Below are 19,610 nucleotides of genomic sequence, written 5' to 3'. Positions count from 1 at the left end.
TTCATTCTTGTGTTCACATAGATCTGTCTTCTTGGGTGACACTGTTTGCTTGTTCACCTTGATGAACACACCATGAAAGCTGCTCTGATTTGTTAGCTGTATTAGAGACAGACACTGAGTTTGACTTGAAACGATAAAGGAAGGCTGTCAAACTCCTGTCGACTATGATCCAGGAGTTTAGCAGTTGTTACTGTTTATACCAACGCTTAACAACAGATGCCCATCCCAGCTCAGTAATTAACCACGAGTCCGTAGAGACAGATCGTAGATTAGATTGCTTCAGCACTCACCTCTTCACACGCAGATAATTGGTTAAATAACACATCGCTATCACTGAGTCATTTCTGTTAGGCATCTTTTTGAGTTCTCGTTCTTTTAGAAGTGTGCGCATGTCTGTACATGTCGCTTTACATGTATCTATACCCATTTACCCCTCCACTAACCTCACATCCCTCCCTTAATCTTCCCCCAATTACCAGACCTTGAGGACCCACCCATCACGCTGACATCCCGCACCTCTCGGATGCGCCACTCCTCCCAGAGCGACGAGGCACCTCCCACCTCCTGTTCCGAGGTCTTCCAGGCGGGCACTTGTGACCTGGATGGCCCAGCCCCTACCTCCCTCGCGAGGAGCAGCAGCGCCTCTGACGTCATGGAGCCTTTCATCGCAGAGAGGGTCAAAGGTGAAGACCCCCAGGGGGATCCCACTTCGATCCCAAATACCCACCACCACCACTCCACAACTTCTTCCTTACTCGCAGCCAACAGCCACGCAGCTCAACCACTCCCACAACCCCACACCTCCCCCTCTCCCACCCCTTTTACCTTCTCTAATGGCGTTGTTGTCTCGTCCTCAGAGGGACAAGATGACGGTAGTGTTCATGACCAGTTCAGGCACCAGACTGGCTCTCAGTGCCAAGGTTCTAGTTCTGATTGGGTAAGCGACTGGGATTCTGCCTTCGCCTGTTCATCTGAAAAGGAAATCGATGTAGAAGAGGGTGAAATGTGGGCTGGGGGAGAGGAGGATGATTTATTCTCCTCTATTAGGTACTACCTCACTCACAAAGGTGAGAAGAAGGAGGAGGCAGGAGAAAAAGAAGGTCCTGGTCATGTACTAGAAAACAGTGTTGTGAATGTACCTGTGCCTGTACAAACAGGGGTAGCTAGAATACAAATGGAATCCACAGGACAGGTAGGAGAAGCAAGACAGGTGGCGAGAGAGGACAGACAGACTTGTAAAGAGGACAGCCAGGTAAGTAAATCTGTGAGACATAGCAGTGTGGATTCAGCAGAGGAGAATGAGGGAGAGCAGCGGAGCATCTACGAGTGCCTGGAGTTGCAGTGCCAGTGGCCATCACCCAATGCTAGGGGAAGTGCTAGCTTAGAAAGGCACTCTGGGGAGAAAAAGGGAGGAGGAAATATAGGACGGGCAGCAGGATGGGAAGGGAAATGTGATGTTTGGGGAGATGTAGGAGAAGGGAAACAGGATGATAAAGAAGCAGCAGCAAAAGAGAAGTCCAGTGTCATTAGACAAGACACTCACACAATAGAATCAAGCACTGAATCGCATCAAATTACCCAAACTTCTGACACAACTAAGGCCAAGCTGTCCCGTAGCACCAAGAGGCACCATTCTGGGGGTGTTCACGTCAGCTTCCGGCCCTCGACTGAGTCAGTCCAGTTCCACAACCCCCTTGAGAGTAAAGAGGCCCACTGGAAAGCCAGGCTGCGCCGCCTCAGTCACTTCCACACACACAGTCACTCAGCCGGGGAGAGGCCTGGGGCCGGAGCTGGGGCAGGGTCAGGTGCGAAGCAGGGACCAGGGGGTGCAGGTAAGTTTGGCTCTGTAGCTGGAATTAGCCATAGAGCAGGGGCGCATGAGAAATTAGCCACCGGGACTGTTGTGGATAGCAGTGGGGCAGCGAACACTGCAATTCATGGAGGCCTGGAAAGCAGGGCTGGGACTGGAGGGGACAAGGACAAGCAACATCCCGGGTCCTGTGTGGGATCCAGCCTGGGCTCTGAGGCTCACTCAGAGGTGTCATCGAGCAGTTCAGGGGTCCGTGGCCGTTTGGGACGGTCCGCCTTGCGATCTCGAGCCTCCCGCTCACGCTCCCAAGAGCCCGGCAGCACTGCCTCACGGCACCACCAGGGAGCTCTCCTTGGTGGCGTCTATAAGACTGTGGTTCACGCTCTGTCCTCAAAGCCTCGGCCCCGAGGTCAGGGGTCATCCCAGGGCTCGTCGCCACAGCGGCAGGGCCGGGCTGCCATGGGTGACGCATCACTAAGAGACCTGTACTCCCACGTCCTGGGCTACTTTGGACGAAAGACGACCACGCCAGGTGAGGATCGCAGCGAACGAAGCGCTCACAAAGGACACACCAGATACAACAGCAACTTTGGAAAGACAAATACGCACCATCACACAAACACCAACAACTCTCTTTTCCTTTTGGGCTGTTTTTAACTGGTTTGTTATGATGGAATGGTATTTTTTGGCTGACACTCATCATCTTGCTGCTGGACTGAAATTCAAAGTCCCTGTTGATGTGTTTCCTCTTGAACGTAGCCCCTCCTCCAGCCTGCCTCCTGTCGAGGACTGCCCCCCCCCCCCTTTCCCGTGCCTTCCCACCTGTTGCTCTACCATGGAAGCCCCCTCCCTCATTTTCCTGTCCTCTTTTTTTCTAATGGCTTTGGGATTTTAACCTCCTCCTTCCCCTTCTTCTCCACCTTCTCCTCCCTCTTCTCGATGTTGCATGCGGCCTCCTCGTGCCTCCTTCGCCTCCTCCCCGGACTCCGGCCCCTCTTCATCTGCACAGGAGGAAACAACAGAAAAACACCACTGCCTGTAGAAAAGATAAACGCACAGATACAGAGAAAGCAGGCTTGGCGATACATAATACCTCTCAGAAAGCCCCCAAATGTTTCGTGGCATTTCTCTTCCTTTAGATTAAAATGTGGAGATGTGACAGATGAGTTTATAATCCTTAATCAATAATGTTGGTTATTTTAGAGGAGCAAACTGCATTTTTATGTAAACATATTGCTGTAGTTTATGTTCAGACCACTAGATTGCAGCATAGGACCATATCTGAGAATGGCTATCTTGCTAATTGTCTTACAAAGTTAGAATTTGAATGGATAAGAAAAGGTATGCACTTTCAAATCGACAATCCTAAATGGTTATTTGCCTTGGACGCTGCCACAATATGATATCAAACTTGGTGATCGGTTAAGTGCCCATTTGAATCAGCAGTATAAATATCCTTTTTCTATTCATTCTAATTCTCGGGCAGCAGCCTGCCAACCCAGTTGAAATGATTTTGTCTTGAGGATCAGGTGTTTGGTACGAGCACAATGATTCATCAGCTGAATATGTCTTGATGTGGAAATACTGTTGCACAGCCACATGTTTTCCTTTTCTTACTTTATGTAGGTGTGTTGCTTGCCAACTTGAGCCAAATGGTACCCACCACTCATTTTTATGTTCATTTGGTTTGTCTACTTTTGTGCCAGATGTGTGGAGTTTGCCACGTACAGTAGAGGCCTGAATTATTTTGTCATCATAGTTCATTTTTGAAATAACTCTACATTTACAACTCCAGTGAATCGAGTCAACCCCCAGCCATCTGGTACTCTGTGCAGACTGAAACCAGATACTCTGTGCACTGACTGTCAGGTTGTCTGTCTGGCTGTGTGTTCAACGACTTAAACTATGCCTTCTGATGGTTATGCATAATCCTTGTTCTATGAACACAAGTGGAGCTTAACCACACAACTTCACAGATCATAGTGCTAAAAATTTGCATGTCTATGCTCAGCCATTTAGAATGAGCATGCACGACCACATGGGGGGGTGCCCCATGTACCCATTCCTCATTCAGATCTTCAATGACAAATGAATTGACATTGAAGCTTATGTCCCCTTTTCCAATAGTGCAGCTGCTTGAGCCATGCCGGTCTGTGCCACACTGCACTCCCTAATACTGTATTTGCATCCTCACAGTAGCTGTGAACTACAATCAAGCATGAGGGTCTCCACCCTGAACTGAGCTGCGTCAGTGTTACCAATAGGCTACAAAATGTCCTGTTTTCAAACGATGTCACCTTTCAGTAGTTTTTAGCTAAGCGGTGTTACAAGGATCATCTGTCAGTTCATGGACTCATCCTAAACACATACAGAACATGGAAGTATTCAGTGCACAGATCTGTGTAGAAGCAAGTTATCGTGTCCATGAAGCCATGTCTGAGGGCAAAGGCTCTGTGACATGACTGTTAACTGTGAGCTAACGTAACAGCTTAACATTTCTGTGGTGTTATGATTTACGTGAACCACAGCATCAGCCTTTTAATGCTGTAGCCCCAGTGTGAAGTACTTTATATATGTACATGTGAGTATTAATTTATTGAACATTTATTGATAGAATAATATAACTGAAACAGATTGGGCTCTTATTGGTCAGGTCAACATATTCTACTGTACACAAGTGTCATTCCTTGTTGCTGGTGATGTCATGGCAAATAACCATTGCAGTCTAATAGCCTTCCCATAGACACAGCTATAACATCCAGTTATCAGAATAACCTACTAATTGTAAGCGGGGACACATATTAATGTTAAGTTAATGCTTGAGACCAGTCAGCTAAGTGAACCTGAACCAGAATAATTTGGGGCTTAAGTTTGTTTTGCTGCCAACCTTAGTTCACTCCATATGGTCACACACCAGCTTTTGATTGTTTCAATAAGCACTTATTCAATATTCAATGACAGATAAGAATTTTTGCTCTGACCTTTGAGGTTTAAAAGTTTCAGCTTTGTTGCACATCTGACCATGTCTGGGACGGACAGTGTCCTACCTCGAGCGATTTAAGATTGCATTCCAGCTTGGACACAGCCTGTCTTGTTCTATGAAAAGTGGCCTTGGTGTAAATGGAGGTTTCCAGTTTAAAAGGAAAATGTGCAGCAAGGTGAAATTTTCATCAGCTAGGTGGCAGCAAAGCAAAGCTTTTCGATCGGTGTCGAGTAACTGAGCTGTATTGATTGAAGTCCTGGTACTGGGCTGTGGATGTAACCAGACTCTGTCCACTCTATCAGCCACAGGTTCAGGAATTACAGATTAGTAGGCTGATAATGTGCAACAGCGTATTCACTCTCTGATTTAGGATTAAAGGATGTTCTGTGCTCTCACATTGAACAAACTCCACCAACTCCAACCAGTGTCATTGCTACCACGCTAACAGCAGCAGAACTCACAGTAATCATAACTGCACTAACGTAGGCGTTTGATATGCTGTCACCTGAAAAGGTGATTTGCTCTCTCGCTCTGTGTGCATGGTGTGAATTAACTCCTGCATTGCTTTTCTGGTGGGTTTGCCTGCTGTGTTGTGGCTTGTTTTTAACAACCAGTCTTTTGCTAACTTCAGGGCCTACAGTACATACACATCAGGACTGCTCTTACAATTCAGAGACAGACGTTCCAGTTTTCTGTAAGGATATTGTGACATTTTAATATAATACCTGAACAGTTAATCGTCATCAATAATTCAGAAAGGACGTGAGCAGGCTAAATTAAAAACAAATCAATAGCCCTTATAGACAACAGATGAATAATGTCCTTAAATGGACTTTGTTAGTTGTTTTGTGTCTTTGAGCTGTTTGTGTGGGTATGGATCTGTCACTGTCTACCACTGTGTGTTTCTTCATTTCTTTCTCAACATCTCATCTGTGTGTGTGTGTGTGTGTGTGTGTGTGTGTGTGTGTGTGTGTGTGTGTGTGTGTGTGTGTGTGTGTGTGTGTGTGTGTGTGTGTGTGTGTGTGTGTGTGTGTGTGTGTGTGTGTTGTATTCTCTGTCTTTGACTGTCATCATATGTCCCCCTCTAGTCAACAAAGAGGAGGTGGTCCAGAAGGCTCGTCCAGTGTCCAGTGACATAGGAACCACCAACCCAAACTTCTCTGACCTCATGGATGAGTTTATCCAGGAGAGACTGAGGGCCAAAGGAACAGCGGTGAGTGTATCTCACACACACACACACACACACACACACACACACACACACACACACACACACACACACACACACACACACTGATTAAAGATTCAAGTTTCTGTGTCAGAAAACACAGGAGTGGAAACTGATTTCCTTTCGTGGCACAGGGCCGCCGTGGTAGCAGCCCAGGAAGTCTGGAGGTTCCCAGGGACCTGCCGGAGCTCCTCGAGGCAGGTCAGAGTCCTGGATCCCGACCCTCAGATGATCTCCGTCCTATTGATGATCCGGGAGTTCCCTCCGAATGGACGTCACCTGCAAGTGCCAGCGGCTCTGATGTCATCAGCTCAGACAGCCAGTCAGACTCCTTTAATGCCTTTCAGTACTCCACCTGCAAGTTTGATAGTAAGGAATAAAACTCCAGTTTTTTGACACATTGTTATACCATAATTTGAGTTTGCAGTACATGTTTTATCTTGTTAACATGAAAAGAATTGATCATTGATGATGATTGATCCTTGTGAGCCCTTGTTGTGGGATACCAAAAGATCATACATGATACACAAGGAGGACAGAAAGAGGGTTCATAAGTCTAAATAGTCAAAGAAGTTGTATAACCATAACTTGTAATCTGCCTCCGACAAGATTACTGTAACTCCAACTAACTTTAATGTAAACTATAAGGGGATGAAGCCCTGTGTCTCCATGATTTCTCTTGATTTGGAAACTTTGCAAGTACACAAACTCTGATGAACGTATCCTGCTCAACATTTTTTCGCAGATTTTACTTTCAGCTCAGAAGGGTGTGGAGGAGGAGCTGGATCTGGTGGAGGAGGGCGAGGCAGCTCGCTGGACCAGGACAGCCTGGGAGGGGGCGTGGCCTGTGAAGAGCATGAAGTAGCCAGTTTGACAACACTTCACCTCGACTCAGAGACCAGCAGCCTCAGCCACACTGTCACTGTTACTGGTACGTACATAACATAAAGATCTCTCCAGTAATATTCATGTGTGTTCAAACCTAAAAATCTCATATGATACCGCATGCACAGCAAATATAGTTTGTATGTTAATCAGTACATGGCTGTTCACATTGTATTTGTACACATCTAAACACATTTGTGAATGGCCTTTAAATATTTTTAAATAGTGTTTATTGTTTTTCTTCTTCATCAGCCTCCTTGTAGGTATGATGCCTATCTCACATACCATTGACATGGAATGAAATTTGCCAGCTAGACCTTGAAATCTCTCAGTAATTAAAAACCATTACAGGAGTTTTATTTCTCTCCTCCTCGTGTGTGCTGTATATGTCTTGGTCCAGGTTCTGAGAGTGCTTCTCCCATGCATTCCCTCGGAGGCTCTCGTTCCCAGACGCCTTCCCCTGCCACACTGACAGCAGAGCACACTGACCACGCACACTCCCACTCACACACACACCTACAGCTGGACCAGAAGCTCCACAACTCTGTCCTGCAGACGCCTGATGACCTGGGTAATACTCATGTACAGTATTTCCTTCTGCTAAGGTCTCAGCTGTGAATGAAAGGCAACAGTTATTGATTGATTCACTGATTGACTCTAGAAACCAGTGAGTTCCCCAGCGAGGACTGCAGTGTGATGGCGGGTGGCTCTCTAACTGGATGGCACGCAGATGTTGCCACGGTAATGTGGCGGAGGATGCTGGGTATCCTGGGGGATGTCAATAGCATCAAAGATCCGGAGATCCATGCTCAGGTCTTTGACTATCTGTGTGAACTGTGGCAAAACCTGGCTAAGGTGTGTACTGTCGCACACAATTTCTACACAACCACGAGACACTCTTTCTATAAAAATTGTGGATTTTTGTGAGTGTGTGTGTGTTTGTAAAAATGACACTTTTCTTTTCAGATAAGAGATAATTTAGGCATTTCCCTGGACAACCAGTCCTCTCCCCCTCCCCCTGTTCTGATCCCACCCCTGAGAATCCTCACCCCCTGGCTCTTTAAGGTGGGCGTCACTGAGAGATCACTGTAGCACCTCTGATATTCATTATTATTTATTATTCTAGTTACACATGAGGGTAAGCTGAATGACCACCTGTTTTTACTTTTTACTCTATGTGTGTGGGTCTGTGCATGTGTTGTCATCCAGGCCACCATGCTGACAGAGCGTTACAAGCAGGGGAAGCTTCATGCCTATAAGCTAATCTGCAGGATCATGAAGAGACGGCAAGATGTTTCCCCAAACACAGACTTTCTCACACACTTCTATAACATCATGCACCAAGGACTGCTGCACCAAGACCAGGTAGGGTGTGCGTGTGGTGTGCGTTTTACATTCAAAGACAGGATTAAAAATCATGTTTAATTGTAGAAGTTGCAATAACATGCATGTGTCTACATTCCATTTACTAACATTATAAGGCACTTAAGTACTGTGTTTATCACTGCTGAACTATGTAGTAAAAAAATACATAATGCTTAAAGTTATACTGCCTCAATGTAAAGGATGGGATATGGGCTTTTTGCAAATGTGCTCAAGCTGTCACTGCTATAGCTATGGCAGTGCGTTTCAAAAAAGGACCGTGTGGTTTCTACAGGACATTGTGAACACCATCATAAAGCACTGCAGTCCCAGGTTCTTCAGTATCGGCCTGCCTGGAGCCACCATGCTGATCCTGGACTTCATCATTGCAGCTTCTAGGGTCACTAACTGCTCATCACTCAATGTAAGAAACACAGAAGCACCCTCATGTGCAGTGTTGTTTCCAATTATTTAATGCAAACACCTGTTCACGCACCTGTACAGTACAAGCTGGCACATGTAAGTGATGTTTCCTCTGTCATTCTCTCTCTTTTTGGCTCCATCACTCCTTGGCATCCTTTCCAGGCTCCTAGAGTAGAGGCCCAGATCCTGCTTGGATCTCTGGTGTGTTTTCCTAACTTGTATGGGGAGCTTCCAGCCCTCCACCCCACCACGGCCGACGTGGTGCTTACCAAGTTCCCTGACGTCAAGGTAGATGGAAGCAACACTAGCTCAGGTTTTAGGGACTGAGAGAAGTCATCATGCCTCTTCCATCATTATTCCTTGAGTTAGTGTGACAGTAAACCACAGTAGAATAAGGAGAAGAATGAAGATGAATAATGCCCCCAAAAAATTAGATTATATCATTAAACTGTCATCTCTGTCACAGACACGCTACTTCTGCTAAATCAAACCACATTAGCATGCTTTAAAACTGACATCCGCTAAAGCATGGGGTCACACACTCAAACCAAACTTTATCTATTTTGTGTGCAATCCAGGTCAATCCAAATCTTTGTATACGCATTTCTGCCGTCCATAGGGGGTCTCAGAATCAAACTAATAGGTTGATGTCTCATCAGTCATTCTTGTAGCAGTCCAGACCTATGGGAGTAATGTTGTTATTGTTGTTGTTGCTGTGTAAACCGTTAATGCCATGCGTGGCAGCATCTCAGGCCCGCTCACTGGTTTCTTTGATTTCTTACAAGGCAGAAACTTGTTTTGAATCAGTAAGCGGTCATTAATGCTGACCAGAGGGACGGGAACTAGTGAGCGTGTGACTGTGTCTGAGGGTGTGCGTAGATAAATCTGTACTGTGCGTGTGTGTCCATGTTTAGTGCAGCATGTGTGTATGATGCATGTTAAGTCCTTATAATGGAATTCTGTGAATCACTTCCCATTATCTGAAAAACAATCCCGCTGTTTGAGCACACAGTCATTCTCTTCATTATACACACCTGGAGGAAAGGTTAGCTTTGTGTGTGGGACAGTATGTAGATATTAACACAACACATAATCTGTATTGTTTCAGACACATTAACAGACTGTCTTCTGTGTTTTTTAGGAGCACGTTATCAAAACTGTCCTGACCTCTGCCCGGGATGAACCCTCTGCTCCTGCGAGGTAATTAACAGCAGGACATCTGACTCCACCTGTTTGTGTTGCCAATATGTCTTTATTTTCTCTCAGCTGTTGTGTTTATGAATGCAGTGCATGTGTAAAGTGTGTGCTGTAATCGTGTGTTCGCTGATTCCAGTATACAAAAGTTGTGTTTCCACCTATTCCTACATGTGTATAACAGGAGTGTATATTTGTTTTGTGTTAGGTGTGTGGCTCTGTGTAGCCTGGGTATCTGGCTGTGCGAGGAGTTGGCTAACGGGACTCAGCACCCACAGATTAAAGATGCTCTCAACGTCATCTGTGTTACTCTGAAGGTCAGTTACATCTTTAAAAAAACAACGCTTGTGTTACAACCAGGCTCCAATTTTCTTAATTTCAGAAACGCACTATAAATTAGCCATTGAACTATAAATCAAAAAGGGTCACGTGTCAGCCCAGCTGAGAATGATGATTTCATGCAGCCTGTGGCCTTTGCCTGTTCTCAAACTTTGTCCCTGCTGACTGTGGTACTCTCTCTGTCTCTGACTGCGATCCAGTGGGATCAGACCAAAGCAGTGAATCTGTATCAAACAGACTGCTGATTGGCTGCCTGTTATTCAGATCTGCACAACACTGGTGGTTTAAAAATCTGCTCCTCTTCTGCCAGGATGTTTGACTTGGCCTGCTTTAGTTAAAAACTTGATGATAAACTTTAGTAATATATCGTATATACCAAGTGAATCAACAAGCAAGTTTAATATATTAATGTAGGTTTAAAGGAATAAAGCAGGTTATGTAAAAATCAAATGTTGCTTCAGTTGATGGCATTAAAAATCTTGCTTTAGCCGGTTAGAGTGGGTTTAAACACATTAGAACACTGCCTGAAAACTGGACGTTTGGATTGTTAATGTGTTTAACATGGCAGGCTGCAAGGAGCCAAAGTATGATGGAAAACGTTGTTGGAGATGATTGTTGGTGTTGGTAAAATTGCCTCAGTTGGTATTGTCTGTTTCAGCCACTACACTGGGAGTACTGTGGATCAGAATAATACTGTCCAACATTTACTGTCTCATCTATGGCCAAGTGGCTCTAGATGGACACACACACACACACACACACACACACACACACACACACACACGCATACCTTTTCCACCTTGGAATCCCTAGCTTGTGTATCGGCAGCCAATGGCCTGCTAAGACATTACAGCTACACATGCGCACACACACACACACACACACACACACACACACACACACACACACACACACACACACTTGCATTCACCTACTCCTGGGAGCAAACCCTGGACTGTCAATATGTTTGGTCCTCCTTCAGATAGGAGACTAATCCAGAGGGAATGCTGCAAGCTGTGTCACACTCACTCACATATATACACACACACATCTTGTCCACTTGCATCTCTTGCCTTCATACCAGCAGCCAGTAGCCTCAGACATGGGCCCTATGATATGAACACACACAAACACACACGCACACACACACACACACACACACACACACATAAAGCTGCAGGGATTGTCATGTTTCCATGCAGAGCCACTTCTTGTCCTCCTCATCCCCCACCCACCCGTCCTCCTATCTAGAGGCACTTTTTGTTTTGTGGGTGATCTTCATTAGAGCCCCACTGATCTATAAATTCTCTCTCTATTGTGTTTCTTGAAGAAATGACACACCTTTAATGAGTACTTCATATAAAACAATTACAGGAAAACATTCAGAATATGATGATTGATGGATTTAAAAATGACTAAGGTTGTTTGTGGGTTACATTGATTGATTATGTTTCATAATTTATGTGATTACTTTCTATGAGACACAAATAACAATCCAAGAAGGACATAGCATCAGAATGTGGGTGAAAAGAGTTCAAATGTGCCTCATCTGTTGTTTCTATTGTCGGATTATTTTCACAGACATCAGTGGCATACGTAGATAGATCTGTCACTGGAATATTGCAGACTTACTGAAATAATTACATAGATAATTATACATGACTTCTAATTATTTCTAATAGGTTTAACCTATTCCCTAGCACACAGCATTTCCTCACTGAAGAGGAACACGATAGATCCTTCTCTTATTTTAAGTATGCTGGCTTGTAGGATGTTGAGTAGAACATGAATTCAGCCACAGAACCTGTGAATTATCTCTAATACTCTTACGTGTGTTTCATCACCCAGTACCCCAATAAGAACGTAGCACTGGTGGCATCGGACGTCCTTCATCTCCTCATCAGTCACGTGGATCATCTTCAGAAATTCCCCCCAGACACTCCAAAGAAGATCGTAGAGGTGAGATCCTCCAGATTAATATTAGATTAATATTATTAAGTCACCATCAGCGTGTCCACAGAGCCTGATGGATTAAATTGTAGCGTGTGAAGTAAAGGCTTTATTTAAATACACGTACAAATACACAATTTGCAAATGCATGTTTTGTTTTGTTCTGTTTTTTGACGTGATGGCTTTAATTTTTCTTACACTATTTCTAATTATTTTACTTATTGTAACAGTTAACAATTTTGTCTGATTCAATTTTTTTTTTTTTTTAAGATTTTGATCGCCACCATCACATACTTGCTGCCTACAACCGAGTCCTCTCCTCATGAACTGGATAAGAGGGTAACACACACACACACACACACACACACACACACAGAGGCAAACATTCTCTTTCATATTTTCTCACTCTATTACTCATTTAGCCTACGCCTCTGTGTGTGTGTGTGTGTGTGTGTGTGTGTGTGTGTGTGTGTGTGTGTGTGTGTGTGTGTGTGTGTGTGTGTGTGTGTGTTGCAGCTGGTCGTGTCCCTCTTGTTGTGTCTGTTGGACTGGGTCATGGCTCTGCCTCCAAAGACTCTTCTTCAACCTGTTCAAACACGAAGCCCTCCAGAGAAGGACCAGCCCACCAAGACTCTGCTCAGCTGTATTTATAAGGTATGCTTGTGTGCCCAACACACACGCACATACACACACACACACACATACACACACACGCACAGAGTCACTTACATTGACTTAACTAATGTTCATTCAGCTCACAGAGCTTCACAGAAACGTCACCACCTATAAGAAAGACCTTATATGAAAATGTTTTCTTGTATTTATTTATTTAACATTTAACATATTACATATTTAACATAACATAACATATTTAACATTCATTTATGAACAATTATTGAAAATAATTGTTTTTTATCAGAGTAAAGTATCACCATTCATGCAATGAAGCTGAACATGGGCTGTAAATGAAGCAACGTGGAATTCAGTCTGAAACCGTGTCCCATCTCCTTTAAAAACATGTCTAGGTCTTGCATGGTTGTGTGTATGGAGCCCAGTCTTTCAACAGTCCCAAGTATTATCCGCTGCAGCTGTCGGACCTGCTGAGTCCAGACTACGACCCCTTCCTGCCGTTAGAAAGCCTCCGAGAACCAGAGCCTCTGCACAGCCCGGACTCTGAACGCTCCAGCAAAATACAGCCTGTCACTGAAGGTATTTAACCAAACACCAGGGGCACAATTCACAACTTTTGTCCCACCATTATAACTGTCATTTGATGTCTTTACTGACTCACACGGTATAGAAATGAGCATGTGAATGTCTGTTTTGCTATTCACGTGGTCAGAAATATAGTAGTGTAATAGTAAAAATGAGCTGTACAGCAAACCACTACCAATCACTAAAGATGGAAGAAGTTAAGTGTGTGTGTGTGTGTGTGTGTGTGTGTGTGTGTGTGTGTGTATGCAAGTGCACCTGTCTGTATTCGTGTGAGAGTGTGTATTGTCCCCTGCTGTGGTCCACCAGGACACAGTGTCTAGTCTAATGACTGGAGCACCTTGATAGGCCATGCCTCTCTTCTCGTCTGTCTTCTGTTTTTTGTATCTTCTTGTCTTCACCGCTTCACTGACTTTCCTCTGTTATTCTTTTAACACCATTCTCTGCTCATTCTCTTTTCACGTCTAATTATTTTCTCAAGCCTTCTTAAGTTTATTTGTCTTCCCTCTTTTTCTTTTTTTTCCTCTTCTTCTTCCTCCTCCTGAGCTCTCCCAAGGTTTAAGGAGTCATTGAGAATGTCTGATCAATACATATCTGTACTCCACACACAGCTCTGTCAATAAGGAGCCGTTGGAAAGTGTGTGTGTGTCACAGTGTGTGTTTAATGATGTTGATTAGCCAGGATCTGCTAGCAGCACAGTGTGTGATGGCATTGGCTTCTTCTCAGCATGGGGCAGACTATGTACAAGCTCGAATGTTTGTCTGCAACTCTTCCTAGTCTTTACTAATTCAAGTCTTGTTTTAACTTGGAACCTGAATATCATTTCATACTAACAATTCCAGCTTTATAAATATATGATAAACTGACTTTGATTATCTGGTACCTTGAATGTAATGAATGGATGTATGAAATACATCCTCTGTCTGTGTTTTCTTTCTCTCTTTGCAGTTCGTAGCCGTATTCAGCAGGGTCTGGTTTCCATCGCAGCCAGAACAGTGATCACACACTTGGTCAACCATCTAGGACATTATCCGATGTCTGGAGGGCCTGCGACTCTATCTAGTCAGGTACTGTTACTGTCCGTGTTTGGTGGTAATAATGGCACAAGTATGATCTCCTATATATAGTGATCATTTCTTGTTTGTCCAATACTTTTATTTAGAGCTTGACATTTTGCCAAAGCAGTACTAAGGCTCATGTCTTCTAGGTGTGTGAAAACCAGGACAACCCATTCTGTGAGAGTGCAGATCTTGGACCAGAGCTTTTCCATTCTCCAAACCTGCAGTTTCTGGTTCTGAACGGCTCCACGCTGCTCTCAGTGTATCAGGTAACTACAGCTGAAGGAAAGCTGGCCGGAAAAGATTTGACTCTTTGTACTGAAGTCACAGTATATGACTTGTAGATCAGTTAGGAACCACTGTTTGTCTTCATGACTGACACTTAAAGAGCTCAAACCTAAAAGACAAGCGTGGAAGCGTCAGTTGGTGAGCATGCACGACATGCCAACATGAGCATGGCGTAGGTGTACTTTTATGTTAATTTCTGCGCAGCATGTGAGCTAACATTTCCTCTCTCCTTGATTACTGCAATTCATCATTTACTTGTCCCAGTGCTGCCGTACATTCCTGTCTACAACTGGTACAGACTGTAACAGCCAAGCTTCAGACAACCACGAGATACAGAGAATATATCTCACCAGCCCTGACTGAATTACATTGGCCTTTGCTTTAGCTAAAGGGAAGCAAATGATTGAATAAAAGAAAAAAATGAAGTTTTTAAGAAGTTGGGGATGTGGATTGTATCAAAGATGCTGTGACCCAGTATTAGAATGATTTCTTTAGTATTTTGTACATTTCTTGTTTAACCATTGTCCCTTGTCTTCCTCTGTTTCCTAGATTCGATCAGAGTCTGGTGTACCAGGAGGTGGAATGACTGCCGGTCTGTCCTCTGCTCCCGCTTGCGTTCGTGTCATCGTCCGCGATGTAGCTGGAAAACACTCCTGGGACTCTGCCGTTCTCTACGGGCCCCCACCATGTTCCCCAAACAGCCCAACACACACGTTTTTGCCACAAACACAATCACCTCTCAGTGCGAATCTTCATTTACGCACACCGCCAGGAGGTCCACCGAAAAAGATGGAAGTGAAGAGAGAAGGCAGCGAGGAGGAGGGGCAGGGGGAGAGGGAGGACGAGGAGGGAGGAAGAGGGATGGAGGGTGAAAAGCAACAGTTTCAGGCAGAGGAGGAGGAGGAGGAGGAAGCAGAGGAGAGGAAAGTCAGTGAGGAGGAGAAGGGCGATCAAAGAGGAGATGAAGGAGATGAGGAAGAGGAGGAGCAGGAGGAAGAGGAGAAGAACAAGCATAGGATAGATGGGAATGGGGATCAAGGAGAGTCGGCCTTGGAACAGCTTCTAGCTCCGCCATTGGCTAAACGTGTGTGTCGGGAGGCTGTGCCAGCATGGGACTCGCTGACAGAGGGGGATGACGCTCTGGATGAAATGCTGCAGTACCTGGGATACTCGAGTCCTGAGTGTCTGCAGAGAGCAGGTACACACACACATCCCAAGTCCCTATGGAAACTATTTTTATCTTCTTTGATATTTAATCTACAGTATATAAAAAAACGTTAAACACACACATGCATCAGTGAGGTTTTTTTGCCTCTTTGAAGGCCAATATCAACATGTTTTAAAGGAAGCTGCCAATAGTGTTTGGTTATGGTCATTAAATCTAATCTAATCTTAAAATGTTTTTTAAATTACTTCATTATGTACGCCTGTGACTCCACAAACCATCCATGAAAAGCCAGAATAATGATATCCTATTTGGCTGCTCAGCAACTCCATGAGGCAGAGTTTCAGTGAACATTTTGCCGACTTGTCTCTAAAAACAGAGGAGCCTGCATCCAATCAAAGGAGGACACTGACTGACCAAGGTCCATTTACACATCAGTCCAACCATTGTCTGATTGTTTGCAGCTAACTTTGTCTACTGATTGGTCCCCTTAGGCATGCCGCTCAACATCCCAGCCCCTCCTCCAGCGTGCGTTTCAGAAAAGCAGGAGAACGATGTGATCAACGCCATCCTGAAGCAGAGCGCTGCTGAAAGAGAGTTTGTCCTTCATGTACGTAGTGTCCTTTTCCAAATGAATGGAATGAGTTTTACCTTTTCAGTCTTTACGTCAGAAGCTCCCAGCATGCCCTGATGAAGTGGATGCTCAAATACTAGTGGCTCACATGTGTAGTAGTAGCAGTTGTATAGATGGACTAATGGTACCTTGCAATAATAGTAATAGTAGGTTTCAGGAATTAAAGATCAATTGCAGTCAAACTAGATTTTGATCAAATGTTTTACTCTTCTGTAAAATTCGGTCAAGATTTGGTCTGTCAGCAAGGTTAAAACCAAGCTGCAGGAAGAATTTTAATTTATTTTTGTGATAACTATGTATCATTTTGTCTCAGGACAACAACAGCAAAGTGCACTTTTTTCTAATATATTAAATAATGGGTCTATAACTTTGATAGTTGTTTTGTTTCTGAAAGTGAAATTTCAGCAGTTATCACCAAAAATTGTTTCTGGTGTCGGTCTCTTAGTTACGCCCATAAGTTGATAGGATTTATTCACATTGGCACAAAAATGTTTTGAGTAGTTGACATCACAAAACAAGAGTCCCAGTTTCTCAGTCATGCAGTCATTTTTTTAATCGCTCGCAGTTTTTGCATGAAACTGTTTTGCTGTTTCAGAGAGGTGAGGAGTTGAACATGAGGGCGGTGCAGCAGACTGAACCAGAGACTCAGACACCACAGTCAGCCTTCTACTACTGCAGACTACTGATCAACATACTGGGACTCAACTCGTGGGAGAAGAGGTGAGACCAGACACAGACGAAGCCATATTAAAGAGGATTTTTTCAAAGCAACAGTACCATTCTTGTAGCAATCATAACATATATAACACGTTTGTAACCCCTCTAAAAAAATCTGTAGGAAAAACTATGATTGAAGTGAGAGGAATAATAAACTTTTTATGCCAAAGGGGGGATGAATGAGGGGTTATCTGTTTTTAGGTTGCTGTAGTTCAGGTGTGGGAGGTCTTTTATTCATTTTTTTCTCCCCTAGTACAAACTAAATGTCTGTTGAATGCAGATGCGATGAAAATTTCAAATTCAAAAAAGGATTTTGTGCTAATTAGACACCATGTTTTCCTATTCACATGGTGCTGTATTTCATCCTCTCAGTGACTCGGGGCTAGAATAGACAATGTCAAGGTATCGCTTTAAATGTGTCTGGCCAGCTAATGGACACTCATCGCTCTTTAGACTTTATCCAGGGAATTACACCATCTGCATTCAGCCTGCACAATAGACTTCTTAACACACTGTGTGTGTGTGTGTGTGTGTGTGTGTGTGTGTGTGTGTGTGTGTGTGTGTGTGTGTGTGTGTGTGTGTGGAGGAGGGTGTGATAATGAGTATAGTACTCTATTGATCAAACTCAACCCATTTGGAGTTAGAATAAAAGGCAGTAGTTGAAGAAGAGAATGATGGTGGGAGAAGTGACAAATCAGAAAAGAGGATGAAAAAGACACACGTGGATGGAGAGCGAAAGTAAAAAAAAACAAAAAGAGGAATGGAGCCAAAATCAGAAAATAAAAATGATAAAGAAACTTGCATGTTGGGGGCAAAGAGGATAGACAGATGAGAAAGATAAGGAAAGATTGTCCAATCATCTGTTATTGTCCCCTTATGTCTCTCCAGGTATTCATATGGCACATTACAGACACTAAGATACTGACAGTCACCCATGTGCATGCGTGCGTGCGTGCGTGTGTGTGTGTGTGTGTGTGTGTGTGTGTGTGTGTGTGTGTGTGTGTGTGTGTGTGTGTGTGTGTGTGTGTGTGTGTGTGTGTGTGTGTGTGTGTGTGTGTGTGTGTGTTCCCTTTTATGCTTTTCCCTATAATCCAGGGTGTAAATGGAGTCTTTTAGAGCAGAGAATGAGGCCATTACCAAGTATCAGTTTAATAAAGAGCAAATTGCTGTCTCTCTCTCTCTCTTTATCTCCTGCTCTTTCACTCTTTTTTTTTTCTCCCCTCTCTCTAAGAGTGAAAAGAATGACGTGTCATTATCAGTCCACTCCAAGCCTCACTGCTCATGTCTTGGTTTTATATGGACGGCGTGGATGTTGGTGGCTGGTCACTGGGACATTTTGAACTGACATGAATGAATAGACTTGTTAGTTGGTATAAAAGGCTTTTGTTTTGTCCTTTTTTATTTGGAGCCTGAAAGTGGGGATGGCAGTAGCCGTGGTCAAAGATATTGTTGCATTTGCTCATCTCTGCTCACGGTAATAATAATATGCAGTAATGTGTATTTGTAAGGTCAGAGTTGAGACACCAGTATATAAACAGAAGTGCTTCGAACAGAAAAATCTAATAGAAAAGCTTCCATAACATTTGAATATTCAAGGTGTTTTCACACCTATAGTTTATTTGCGCTGGTCTGAATCTGTTGGTGAGTGATCCAAAATGAAGCGTTACACTCCACACGAGAATCTTCCCTTCACTCATTGGTCAGATGTGTCTGGGGCGGGACCTAGAAAGCAAACACAGGAAGAAGATCCTGAAGCAGGTCCACTGGCCACATAGAAAGCACTGCATTGCACGAGGCCAGGTCCAACCTTCATTCATTTTCCGGCTGCTTCCCATGAGGCAAAGCACACCTGGAGCCGCTCAAACTCACAGAATACGCCCAGTCAGATTGAGGTAGGACCACATTCCCTCCTCAAACGAACTGCTCCACAGTTTGTTTGGGACCAGACCTCCTCTAAAGCGTCCACAGCCAGGTGCAATTAACTGAAACGAATCGCACCAAGGGAATGAAAAGAATGAATTTCATTCACCTGGACAGGTGTGAAGACAACCTTAGTGACTTAGTTCCTACATGTTCTTCATGCAGTAACTGCACAAGTCTTAAGCTCTGTAAACCCTCCATATTTTGCCTTTTTAGATGTTTTTCCATCTCATCTTGGACTGACTTTTTATTATCAAAAAGACAAATGTAGTTCTCTCATTCAGAGACCGCTGACAATGACGACTCGGTGATTAAAAGGAGTTCATTGTTGACCGTGCTCGAGGTTTCAGAATTGAAAAAGGAACACACTTCATGTCAAATCTTCTGTTCGACTGACACACAAGCTGTTTGATGAATCACTCTTGTGCTGATGGAAGCCGT

The 19,610-nt window shown here is 44.0% G+C and overlaps 1 protein-coding gene across 6 annotated transcripts in view; it reads left to right on the top strand.

The window, feature by feature from the left end:
* ralgapa1 (Ral GTPase activating protein catalytic subunit alpha 1) overlaps positions 1 to 19,610 on the top strand; it is a 63,550-nt gene that overhangs the window by 15,509 nt on the left and 28,431 nt on the right. For 4 of the 6 annotated variants that reach the window (XM_070978621.1, XM_070978623.1, XM_070978620.1 and 1 more), the window contains 21 exons: positions 480 to 2,342; positions 5,882 to 6,006; positions 6,156 to 6,390; positions 6,767 to 6,952; positions 7,307 to 7,477; positions 7,568 to 7,761; positions 7,873 to 7,971; positions 8,116 to 8,271; positions 8,564 to 8,692; positions 8,854 to 8,979; positions 9,833 to 9,891; positions 10,094 to 10,202; positions 12,073 to 12,183; positions 12,445 to 12,513; positions 12,691 to 12,828; positions 13,200 to 13,383; positions 14,336 to 14,454; positions 14,595 to 14,714; positions 15,283 to 15,931; positions 16,393 to 16,508; positions 17,128 to 17,252. In XM_070978621.1, the coding sequence (XP_070834722.1) occupies positions 480 to 2,342; positions 5,882 to 6,006; positions 6,156 to 6,390; positions 6,767 to 6,952; positions 7,307 to 7,477; positions 7,568 to 7,761; positions 7,873 to 7,971; positions 8,116 to 8,271; positions 8,564 to 8,692; positions 8,854 to 8,979; positions 9,833 to 9,891; positions 10,094 to 10,202; positions 12,073 to 12,183; positions 12,445 to 12,513; positions 12,691 to 12,828; positions 13,200 to 13,383; positions 14,336 to 14,454; positions 14,595 to 14,714; positions 15,283 to 15,931; positions 16,393 to 16,508; positions 17,128 to 17,252 (5,083 nt within the window). The remainder of the gene's footprint in view (positions 1 to 479; positions 2,343 to 5,881; positions 6,007 to 6,155; positions 6,391 to 6,766; positions 6,953 to 7,306; positions 7,478 to 7,567; positions 7,762 to 7,872; positions 7,972 to 8,115; positions 8,272 to 8,563; positions 8,693 to 8,853; positions 8,980 to 9,832; positions 9,892 to 10,093; positions 10,203 to 12,072; positions 12,184 to 12,444; positions 12,514 to 12,690; positions 12,829 to 13,199; positions 13,384 to 14,335; positions 14,455 to 14,594; positions 14,715 to 15,282; positions 15,932 to 16,392; positions 16,509 to 17,127; positions 17,253 to 19,610) is intronic. The other 2 variants (XM_070978626.1, XM_070978624.1) reach the window with 1 other exon arrangement.

The sequence above is a fragment of the Chaetodon trifascialis genome, chromosome 14 (genome assembly GCF_039877785.1).
Source record: "Chaetodon trifascialis isolate fChaTrf1 chromosome 14, fChaTrf1.hap1, whole genome shotgun sequence".
Lineage (NCBI taxonomy): Eukaryota > Metazoa > Chordata > Actinopteri > Chaetodontiformes > Chaetodontidae > Chaetodon > Chaetodon trifascialis.
This window is presented reverse-complemented; position numbering and strand designations above follow the sequence as displayed.